Source organism: Bombina bombina, chromosome 3, assembly GCF_027579735.1.
Source record: "Bombina bombina isolate aBomBom1 chromosome 3, aBomBom1.pri, whole genome shotgun sequence".
Lineage (NCBI taxonomy): Eukaryota > Metazoa > Chordata > Amphibia > Anura > Bombinatoridae > Bombina > Bombina bombina.
The window spans coordinates 604,157,969-604,169,917 of NC_069501.1; the positions used below are offsets into that span (position 1 = coordinate 604,157,969).

Genomic DNA, 11,949 nt, shown 5'->3' on the forward strand with positions numbered 1-11,949 from the left:
AAGAAAAAGGGGAAAAGGAAGAACCTAATCGCTCACATTCATTCTAAATATTGACCATCTTAACAGGAACAGGGAAGGTCTTAGGAATCGAAGGTTACTCCGGAAGCACTTGCTTCAGCAAAAAAGCCCAAATTCTCCATCCTACACCTAAAGTCAGGCTCCGTCGCAGCCGGAGGATGAGATGACACGGACTCCAACCCAGAAGTAGCCTCCTCCGAAGAGTCGGAGTGGGCCTCGTCATCGTATAATGCCTCTGATATTTCCGCAGGCGTAGACCACTCCTGTGTGGGGCCGCCATGATAAGCCCTACGCTTACGCTTAGCAGAACGTGGTAAGGCATGAATCGCTTTCGATACCGCCATTTGCAGTTCATCTGCAAAATCTGACAGCCATCGAATCTCTCCCGTAGGAGTAATGGTTGGACCCTGGGCGCTGCATGTGCACACTGAGATGAAAGCAGGGAATGCACCTCCCGGGAAAGGGAGCCCTCGGAGGTGGACGGCTAAGTAGTACTAGACATCCCTTTAGTTTTAGATGTCGCAACTGTATCAAGGCATGTGGAACATAGTTGAGCAGGCTGATCTACAAGAACCTCCTCACAATAAACACAGGAATGAGACTTTGTTAAAGAGGAAGTACACTTTAACGTGTCAGAGTCCTCCATAGCTTGTGCTTTTATTATGGATTAGACTAGCTTAAAAAAAGGCACCTTTATACTCCAATGGCCGTGGCACTCACCACCTCCTATGACCCAGACTACAGAAACCGCTTTGTCTCCTATGCCGCTGATCAACAGAGGAAGTGAAAACTCACACCCGTAACCTGGAATGCCTCACAGGATCGCCCCTGCACTAAGGAGAAAATGCTCCAAAATCAGCCGCGCAAATACTCCCGGAAGTCAACTTGAAGTTCCACCATTGCTAGAGCCACATCTCGCACATAACGCAGCAATAACAATAAACATTACGTATAAAACCCCCGGTTCAATAATCCCCTCACTAGGAATATTAACCCTTCATTCCATAAGATAAGACGCCACACTGTGACCCTCTTCTGTGTGATTATGTATAAAAAAAGTAAATTTATGCTTACCTGATAAATTAATTTCTTCTATGGTATATATACGACGAGTCCACGGATTCATCCTTTACTTGTGGGATATTATCCTCCTGCTAACAGGAAGTGGCAAAGAGCACTACAGCAGAGCTGTCTATATAGCTCCACCCCCCAGTCATTCGACCGAAGGTACAGGAAGAAAAAGGAGAAACTAAATAGTGCAGAGGTGACAAGTTTAAAATCAAAAAAATATAATCTGTCTTAAAATGACAGGGCAGGCCGTGGACTCGTCGTACCATAGAAGAAATTAATTTATCAGGTAAGCATAAATTTACTTTTCTTCTATAAGGTACGACGAGTCCACAGATTCATCCTTTACTTGTGGGATACAATACCAAAGCTATAGGACACGGATGAACGGGAGGAACAAGACAGATGCCTAAACAGAATGCACCACTGCTTGAAGAACTTTTCTCCCAAAAATAGCCTCCGAAGAAGCAAAAGTATCAAATTTGTAAAATTTGTAAAAGGTATGAAGTGAAGACCAAGTCGCAGCCTTACAAATCTGTTCAACAGAAGCATCATTTTTAAAAGCCCATGTGGAAGCCACCGCTCTAGTAGAGTGAGCTGTAATTCGTTCAGGAGGCTGCTGTCCAGCAGTCTCGTATGCCAAACGGATGATGCTTTTCAGCCAAAAAGAAAGAGAGGTAGCCGTAGCTTTTTGACCTCTATGCTTTTCAGAATAGACAACAAACAAAGAAGATGTTTGACGGAAATCTTTGGTCGCTTGCAAGTAAAACTTCAAAGCACAAACCACGTTCTTAGAGGAAGGATTAGGACACAGGGAAGGAACAACAATTTCCTGATTAATATTCTTATTAGTAACAACCTTAGGAAGGAATCCAAGTTTAGTACGCAAAACCACCTTATCAGAATAAAAAACAAGATAAGGCGTTTTGCATTTTAATGCAGATAGTTCAGAAACTCTTTGAGCTGAAGAGATGGCAACTAAAAACAGAATTTTCCAAGATAGAAGCTTAATATCTATGGAATGTATAGGTTCAAACGGAACCCCTTGAAGAACTTTAAGAACTAAATTCAAACTCCACGGCGGAGCAAGAGGTTTAAACACAGGCTTGATTCTAACCAAAGCCTGAAAAAATGACTGAACGTCTGGAACATCTGCCAGACGCTTGTGCAGTAAGAAGTAAATTTATGCTTACCTGATAAATTAATTTCTTCTATGGTACAAGTCCACGGATTCATCCTTTACTTGTGGGATATTATCCTCCTGCTAACAGGAAGTGGCAAAGAGCACCACAGCGGAGCTGTCTATATAGCTCCTCCCTTAGCTCCACCCCCCAGTCATTCGACCGTGGTACAGAAAGAAAAAGGAGAAACTACAAGGTGCAGAGATGACAAGTTTAAAATCAAAAAAATATAATCTGTCTTAAAATGACAGGGCGGACCGTGGACTCGTCGTACCATAGAAGAAATTAATTTATCAGGTAAGCATAAATTTACTTTTCTTCTATAAGGTACGACGAGTCCACGGATTCATCCTTTACTTGTGGGATACAATACCAAAGCTACAGGACACGGATGAACGGGAGGGACAAGACTGATGGTTAAACAGAAGGCACCACTGCTTGAAGAACTTTTCTCCCAAAAATAGCCTCCGGAAGAAGCAAAAGTATCAAACTTGTAAAATTTGGAAAAGGTATGAAGGGAAGACCAAGTCACAGCCTTACAAATCTGTTCAACAGAAGCAGCATTTTTAAAAGCCCAAGTGGAAGCCACCGCTCTAGTAGAGTGAGCTGTAATCCTTTCAGGAGGTTGCTTGCTATCCAGCAGTCTCGCATGCCAAACAGATGATGCTTTTCAGCCAAAAAGAGAGGTAGCCGTAGTTTTTTTAACCTGAATTAAGATATCGTCCAGATAAGGCACCACTGCTATGCCCCGCGGCCTTAGAACCGCCAGAAGGGACCCTAGCACCTTTGTGAAAATTCTGGGAGCTGTGGCCAACCCGAAGGGAAGAGCCACAAACTGGCAATGCTTGTCCAGAAAGGCAAACCTGAGGAACTGGTGATGATCTTTGTGGATAGGGATGTGTAGATACGCATCCTTTAATTCCACTGTGGTCATATATTGACCCTCCTGGATCATTGGTAAAATAGTCCGAATGGTCTCCATTTTGAAGGATGGGACTCTGAGGAATTTGTTTAGGATCTTGAGATCTAAAATTGGTCTGAAGGTTCCCTCTTTTTTGGGAACCACAGATTGCAGTAGAACTCCTGCCCCTGTTCTTTTTTCGGAACTGGGCGGATCACTCCCATGGTATATAGGTCTTCTACACAGCGTAAGAACGCCTCTCTTTTTGTCTGGTTTACAGACAATTGAGAAAGATGGAATCTCCCCCTTGGATAGATTAGATTTGAAATCTAGAAGATACCCCCGAGTTACGATTTCTAATGCCCAGGAGTCCTGAACGTCTCTTGCCCAAGCCTGAGCAAAGAGAGAAAATCTGCCCCCTACTAGATCCGGTTCCGGATCAGGGGCTACACCTTCATGCTGTCTTGGTGGCAGCAGCGGGCTTCTTGGCCTGTTAACCTTTGTTCCAAGTCTGGTTAGGTCTCCAGACTGACTTGGATTGAGCAAAATTCCCCTCTTGCTTTGCAGCAGGGGAAGAGGTAGAGGGACCACCTTTGAAGTTTTGAAAGGAACGAAAATTATTTAGTTTGGTCCTCATCTTATTTGTCTTATCCTGAGGAAGGGCATGGCCTCTCCCTCCAGTGATATCTGAAATGATCTCCTTCAGTTCAGGCCCGAATAGGGATGGCTAAAAGCTTAGATTTTGATGACACATCAGCAGACCAGGACTTAAGCCATAACGCTCTACGCGCCAAAATGGCAAAAACAGAATTTATGTTTACCTGATAAATTACTTTCTCCAACGGTGTGTCCGGTCCACGGCGTCATCCTTACTTGTGGGATATTCTCTTCCCCAACAGGAAATGGCAAAGAGCCCAGCAAAGCTGGTCACATGATCCCTCCTAGGCTCCGCCTACCCCAGTCATTCGACCGACGTTAAGGAGGAATATATGCATAGGAGAAACCATATGTTACCGTGGTGACTGTAGTTAAAGAAAATAAATTATCAGACCTGATTAAAAAAACCAGGGCGGGCCGTGGACCGGACACACCGTTGGAGAAAGTAATTTATCAGGTAAACATAAATTCTGTTTTCTCCAACATAGGTGTGTCCGGTCCACGGCGTCATCCTTACTTGTGGGAACCAATACCAAAGCTTTAGGACACGGATGAAGGGAGGGAGCAAATCAGGTCACCTAAATGGAAGGCACCACGGCTTGCAAAACCTTTCTCCCAAAAATAGCCTCAGAAGAAGCAAAAGTATCAAATTTGTAAAATTTAGAAAAAGTGTGCAGTGAAGACCAAGTCGCTGCCTTACATATCTGATCAACAGAAGCCTCGTTCTTGAAGGCCCATGTGGAAGCCACAGCCCTAGTGGAGTGAGCTGTGATTCTTTCAGGAGGCTGCCGTCCGGCAGTCTCATAAGCCAATCGGATAATGCTTTTAATCCAGAAGGAGAGAGAGGTAGAAGTTGCTTTTTGACCTCTCCGTTTACCAGAATAAACAACAAACAAAGACAAAGTTTGTCTGAAATCCTTAGTAGCTGCTAAGTAAAATTTGAGAGCACGAACTACATCCAAGTTGTGCAACAAACGTTCCTTCTTTGAAACTGGATTAGGACACAAAGAAGGCACAACTATCTCCTGGTTAATGTTTTTGTTAGAAACAACTTTTGGAAGAAAACCAGGTTTAGTACGCAAAACCACCTTATCTGCATGGAACACCAGATAAGGAGAAGAACACTGCAGAGCAGATAATTCTGAAACTCTTCTAGCAGAAGAAATTGCAACCAAAAACAAAACTTTCCAAGATAATAACTTAATATCAAAGGAATGTAAGGGTTCAAACGGAACCCCTTGAAGAACTGAAAGAACTAGGTTGAGACTCCAAGGAGGAGTCAAAATTTTGTAAACAGGCTTGATTCTAACCAGAGCCTGAACAAAGGCTAGAACATTTGGCACAGCTGCCAGCTTTTTGTGAAGTAACACAGACAAGGCAGAAATCTGTCCCATCAAGGAACTTGCAGATAATCCTTTTTCCAATCCTTCTCGAAGGAAGGATAGACTCTTAGGAATCTTAACCTTGTCCCAAGGGAATCCTGCAGATTCACACCAACAGATATACCAAATTATGTGGTAATTTTTCTGGTTACAGGCTTTCAGGCCTGAACAAGAGTATTAATAACAGAATCTGAGAACCCTCGCTTTGATAAGATCAAGCGTTCAATCTCCAAGCAGTCAGCTGGAGTGGGTCGAACGGACCTAGAACAAGAAGGTCTCGTCTCAAAGGTAGCTTCCATGGTGGAGCCGATGACATATTCACCAGATCTGCATACCAAGTCCTGCGTGGCCACGCAGGAGCTATCAAAATCACCGACGCCCTCTCCTGATTGATCCTGGCTACCAGCCTGGGGATGAGAGGAAACGGCGGGAACACATAAGCTAGTTTGAAGGTCCAAGGTGCTACTAGTGCATCCACTAGAGCCGCCTTGGGATCCCTGGATCTGTACCCGTAGTAAGGAACTCTGAAGTTCTGACGAGAGGCCATCAGATCCATGTCTGGAATGCCCCACGGTTGAGTGACTTGGGCAAAGATTTCCGGATGGAGTTCCCACACCCCCGGATGCAATGTCTGACGACTCAGAAAATCCGCTTCCCAATTTTCCACTCCTGGGATGTGGATAGCAGACAGGTGGCAGGAGTGAGACTCCGCCCATAGAATGATTTTGGTCACTTCTTCCATCGCTAGGGAACTCCTTGTTCCCCCCTGATGGTTGATGTATGAACTTGGCCCTCGCTAGCTGAGGCCAAGCTTTGAGAGCATTGAATATCGCTCTCAGTTCCAGAATATTTATCGGTAGAAGAGATTCTACCCGAGACCAAAGACCCTGAGCTTTCAGGGATCCCCAGACCGCGCCCCAGCCCATCAGACTGGCGTCGGTCGTGACAATGACCCACTCTGGTCTGCGGAAGGTCATCCCTTGTGACAGGTTGTCCAGGGACAGCCACCAACGGAATGAGTCTCTGGTCCTCTGATTTACTTGTATCTTCGGAGACAAGTCTGAATAGTCCCCATTCCACTGACTGAGCATGAACAGTTGTAATGGTCTTAGATGAATGCGCACAAAAGGAACTATGTCCATTGCCGCTACCATCAAACCTATCACTTCCATGCACTGCGCTATGGAAGGAAGAGGAACGGAATGAAGTATCCGACAAGAGTCTAGAAGTTTTGTTTTTCTGGCTTCTGTCAGAAAAATCCTCATTTCTAAGGAGTCTATTATAGTTCCCAAGAAGGGAACCCTTGTTGACGGAGATAGAGAACTCTTTTCCACGTTCACTTTCCATCCGTGAGATCTGAGAAAGGCCAGGACAATGTCCGTGTGCGCCTTTACTTGAGGAAGGGACGACGCTCGAATCCGAATGTCGTCCAAGTAAGGTACTACAGCAATGCCCCTTGGTCTTAGCACCGCCAGAAGGGACCCTAGTACCTATGAGAAAAACCTAGGAGCAGTGGCTAATCCGAAAGAAAACGCCACGAACTGGAAATGCTTGTCCAGGAATGCAAACCTTAGGAACCGATGATGTTCCTTGTGGATAGGAATATGTAGATACGCATCCTTGAAATCCACCTTGGTCATGAATTGACCTTCCTGGATGGAAGGAAGAAGTGTTCGAATGGTTTCCATCTTGAACGATGGAACCTTGAGAAACTTGTTCAAGATCTTGAGATCTAAGATTGGTCTGAACGTTCCCTCTTTTTTGGGAACTATGAACAGATTGGAGTAGAACCCCATCCCTTGTTCTCCTAAAGGAACAGGATGAATCACTCCCATTTTAAGCAGGTCTTCTACCCAATGTAAGAATGCCTGTCTTCTTATGTGGTCTGAAGACAACTGAGACCTGTGGAACCTCCCCCTTGGAGGAAGTCCCTTGAACTCCAGAGAATAACCTTGGGAGACTATTTCTAGCGCCCAAGGATCCAGAACATCTCTTGCCCAAGCCTGAGCGAAGAGAGAGAGTCTGCCCCCCACCAGATCCGGTCCCGGATCGGGGGCCCGCATTTCATGCTGTCTTGGTAGCAGTGGCAGGTTTCTATTACCTTCCTGCTTAGAGGACGTAGCCCTTGGGGCTGATCAGTTTCTGCGAACGGGACGAAACTTAGGTTTATTTTTGGTCTTGAAAAGACCTATCCTGAGGAAGGGCGTGGCCCTTGCCCCCAGTGATATCAGAGATAATCTCTTTCAAGTCAGGGCCAAAGAGTGTTTTCCCCTTGAAAGGAATGTCAAGCAATTTGTTCTTGGAAGACGCATCCGCTGCCCAAGATTTTAACCAAAGCGCTCTGCGCCACAATAGCAAACCCAGAATTTTTTCGCCGCTAACCTAGCCAATTGCAAGGTGGCGTCTAGGGTGAAAGAATTAGCCAATTTAAGAGCACGAATTCTGTCCATAATCTCCTCATAAGAAGAAGAATTACTAATAATCGCCTTTCCTAGCTCATCAAACTAGAAACACGCGGCTGCAGTGACAGGGACAATGCATGCAATTGGTTGTAGAAGGGAACCTTGCTGAACAAACATCTTTTTTAGCAGACCTTCTAATTTTTTATCCATAGGATCTTGGAAAGCACAACTATCTTCTATGGGTATAGTGGCGCGCTTGTGTAGAGTAGAAACCGCCCCCTCGACCTTGGGGACTGTCTGCCATCAGTCCTTTCTGGGGTCGACTATAGGAAAACAATTTTATAAATATGGGGGGAGGTACTAAAGGTATACCGGGCCTGTCCCATTCTTTACTAACAATGTACGCCACCCGCTTGGATATAGGAAAAACTTCGGGGGGCCCCGGGGCCTCTAAGAACTTTTCCATTTTACATAGTGGTTCTGGAATGACCAGATAATCACAATCATCCAAATTGGATAACACCTCCTTAAGCAGAGCGCGGAGATGTTCCAACTTAAATTTAAAGTAATCACATCAGGTTCAGCTTGTTGAGAAATGTTTCCTGAATCTGAAATTTCTCCCTCAGACAAAACCTCCCTGGCCCCCTCAGACTGGTGTAGGGGCCCTTCAGAAACCATATCATCAGCGTTCTCATGCTCTACAGAATTTTAAAACAGAGCAGTCGCGCTTTCGCTGATAAGTGGGCATATTGGCTAAAATGTTTTTGATAGAATTATCCATTACAGCCGTTAAATGTTGCATAGTAAGGAGTATTGGCGCACTAGATGTACTAGGGGCCTCCTGTATGGGCAAGACTGGTGTAGACGAAGGAGGGGATGATGCAGTACCATGCTTACTCCCCTCACTTGAGGAATCATCTTGGGCATCATTTTTACTAAATTTTTTTATGACATAAAATACATATAGTTAAATGAGAAGGAACCTTGGTTTCCCCACAGTCAGAACACAATCTATCTGGTAGTTCAGACATGTTAAACAGGCATAAACTTGATAACAAAGCACAAAAAACGTTTTAAAATAAAACCGTTACTGTCACTTTAAATTTTAAACTAAACACACTTTATTACTGCAATTGCGAAAAAGTATGAAGGAATTGTTCAAAATTCACCAAAATTTCACCACAGTGTCTTAAAGCCTTAAAAGTATTGCACACCAAATTTGGAAGCTTTAACCCTTAAAATAACGGAACCGGAGCCGTTTCTATATTTAACCCCTTTACAGTCCCTGGAATCTGCTTTGCTGAGACCCAACCAAGCCCAAAGGGGAATACGATACCAAATGATGCCTTCAGAAAGACTTTTCTATGTATCAGAGCTCCACACACATGCAGCTGCATGCCATGCTGTCCTCAAAAACAAGTGCGCCATACCGGCGCGAAAATGAGGCTCTGACTATGATTAGGGAAAGCCCCTAAAGAATAAAGTGTCTAAAACAGTGCCTGCCGATATAATCATATCAAAATACCCATAATAAATGATTCCTCAAGGCTAAATATGTGTTAATAATGAATCGATTTAGCCCAGAAAAAGTCTACAGTCTTAATAAGCCCTTGTGAAGCCCTTATTTACTATCTTAATAAACATGGCTTACCGGATCCCATAGGGAAAATGACAGCTTCCAGCATTACATCGTCTTGTTAGAATGTGTCATACCTCAAGCAGTAAGAGACTGCACACTGTTCCCCCAACTGAAGTCAATTGCTCTCAACAGTCCTGTGTGGAACAGCCATGGATTTTAGTTACGGTGCTAAAATCATTTTCCTCATACAAACAGAAATCTTCATCTCTTTTCTGTTTCTGAGTAAATAGTACATACCAGCACTATTTTAAAATAACAAACTCTTGATTGAATAATAAAAACTACAGTTAAACACTAAAAAACTCTAAGCCATCTCCGTGGAGATGTTGCCTGTACAACGGCAAAGAGAATGACTGGGGTAGGCGGAGCCTAGGAGGGATCATGTGACCAGCTTTGCTGGGCTCTTTGCCATTTCCTGTTGGGGAAGAGAATATCCCACAAGTAAGGATGACGCCGTGGACCGGACACACCTATGTTGGAGAAACCTGAATTCTTTGCCGCTAATTTAGCCAGTTGAAAAGCGGCATCTGTAATGAAAGAATTAGCTAGCTTGAGAGCCATAATTCTACCCAGAATATCATCTAATGGGGTCTCAACCTGAAGAGCCTCCTCCAGAGCCTCGAACCAAAAAGCAGCTGCAGTAGTTACGGGAACAATGCATGCTATAGGTTGGATGAACAAATATTTTCTTTAGGAGACCCTCTAATATTTTATCCATAGGATCTTTGAAAGCACAACTGTCCTCAATAGGATCAGTGTAAGCAGGAACCTCTAGAAATCTGTCCATTTTACACAATTTCTCTGGAACTACAATAGGGTCACAATCATCCAGAGTCGCTAAAAACCTCCCTGAGCATTAAGCGGAGGTGTTCTAGTTTAAATTTAAAAGCCGTCATATCTGAGTCTGTCTGAGGGAACATCTTTCCTAAATCAGAAATCTCTCCCTCAAACAGCAAATCCCTCACCCCCAACTCAGAACATTGTGAGGGTACATTGGATATGGCTAATAAAGCATCAGAGGGCTCAGCATTTGGTCTCACACCAGACCTACTGCGCTTCCCCTGCAACCCAGGCAGCTTAGACAAAACCCTCTGTGAGGGTAGTATTCATAACTGCGGCCATATCTTGCAGGGTGAAAGAATTAGACGCACTAGAAGTACTTGGCGTTGCTTGTGCGGGCGTTAAAGGTAAAGGATGAATCCGTGGACTCGTACCTTATAGAAGAAATTGATAATAGAAGTAAATTAGAAAATTGATTAAAATTGCATGCTCTATCTGAATCATGAAAGAAAAAATTGGGGTTCAGTGTCTCTTTAAGGCTTGCACATTTTAATTAATTCTGTTCACTTCTACTACTCCACAAGACTGTATAACATTAAGATCCTGATGTTTTACTTATGTAAGTTTGTTGTATGTAAATATATCAGACACATTTGCATGAGAAACTAAGCAAGAGTATAATCAAATAGAACTACATACCTCTTTAAAAGCTTCCTCGTTCGGCAAAAGAGTACATAAACATGTGATAAAAGTCTGTCGGAAAAAGAAATCACTTGAAACTTCTGAAGATTCAGCACAAAGTTTTGACAACAGCATTGCTTCCTGTGTGCAGTTTCTCTTCATCAAATGTTTAATACGAATTTTCAGAAAGCAGGATCCCTCTTGTGAAATCCATTTCTGAGCTAGAAGAGAAACAAGAAAGGAACTGGTTTTTAACAAATATTTAACTATTGTATTGTCAACAGTAAAACATTTTTGTGAAAAGAAATAACACTTTCCAGGACTGAAGCTGAATATTCAATATGTGCATATGTACAAATCAAACAAGGCTTATTTTTAAGAAAATTTCTGATAGGAAAACCAAAAAGAAAAAAACAGAAGAGGCACTAAAAAGGCAGAAAGAGACAAGATGCACAAACACAAGAAATGCGAGACCATTACAATTTCAAGAGAGGATCAAAAAACTAAATTTATGCTTACATGATAAATTACTTTCTTTTACGATATGACGAGTCCACGGATTTCATCCTTACTTGTGGGATATTAACCTCCTGCTAACAGGAAGTGGCGAAGAGCACCACAGCAGAGCTGTATATATAGCCCCTCCTTTTCCCCTCCACCCTCAGTCATTCGGCCGAAGGTATAGGAAGAGAAAAAGGAAAGGCTAAAAGGTGCAGAAGTGACTGAAGTTTACAAAAAATATAAAGAAAAACGGTCTTAAAAAGAACAGGGTGGGCCGTGGACTTGTCATATCGTAAAAGAAAGTAATTTATCAGGTAAGCATAAATTAAGTTTTCTTTTACAAAGATATGACGAGTCCACGGATTTCATCCTTACTTTTGGGAAACCAATACCAAAGAAATAGGACACGGATGAAAGGGAGGGACAAGACAGGAACCTAAACGGAAGGCACCACTGCTTGAAGAACCTTTCTCCCAAAAACAGCCTCGGACGAGGCAAAAGTATCAAATTTGGAAAATTTGGAAAAAGTGTGAAGGGACAACCAAGTCGCAACCTTACAAATCTGTTCCACAGATGCATCGTTTTTAAAAGCCCATGTGGAAGCCACAGCCCTAGTAGAATGAGCCGTAATTCTTTCAGGAGGCTGCTGTCCAGCAGTCTCATATGCCAGGCGGATGATACTTCTCAGCCAAAAAGAAAGAGGTAGCTATAGCTTTCTGACCCCTACGCTTTCCAGAAT

General features: G+C 43.4%; 1 protein-coding gene across 1 annotated transcript in view; it reads right to left on the reverse strand.

The window, feature by feature from the left end:
* The window catches only part of RLF (RLF zinc finger), a 200,127-nt gene extending 189,201 nt beyond the window's left edge, over positions 1 to 10,926 (reverse strand). The window contains exon 1 of the mRNA XM_053707207.1: positions 10,728 to 10,926. Within this exon, the coding sequence (XP_053563182.1) occupies positions 10,728 to 10,871 (144 nt within the window). The 5' untranslated portion in view covers positions 10,872 to 10,926. The remainder of the gene's footprint in view (positions 1 to 10,727) is intronic.
* Positions 10,927 to 11,949: the final 1,023 nt, after the last annotated feature.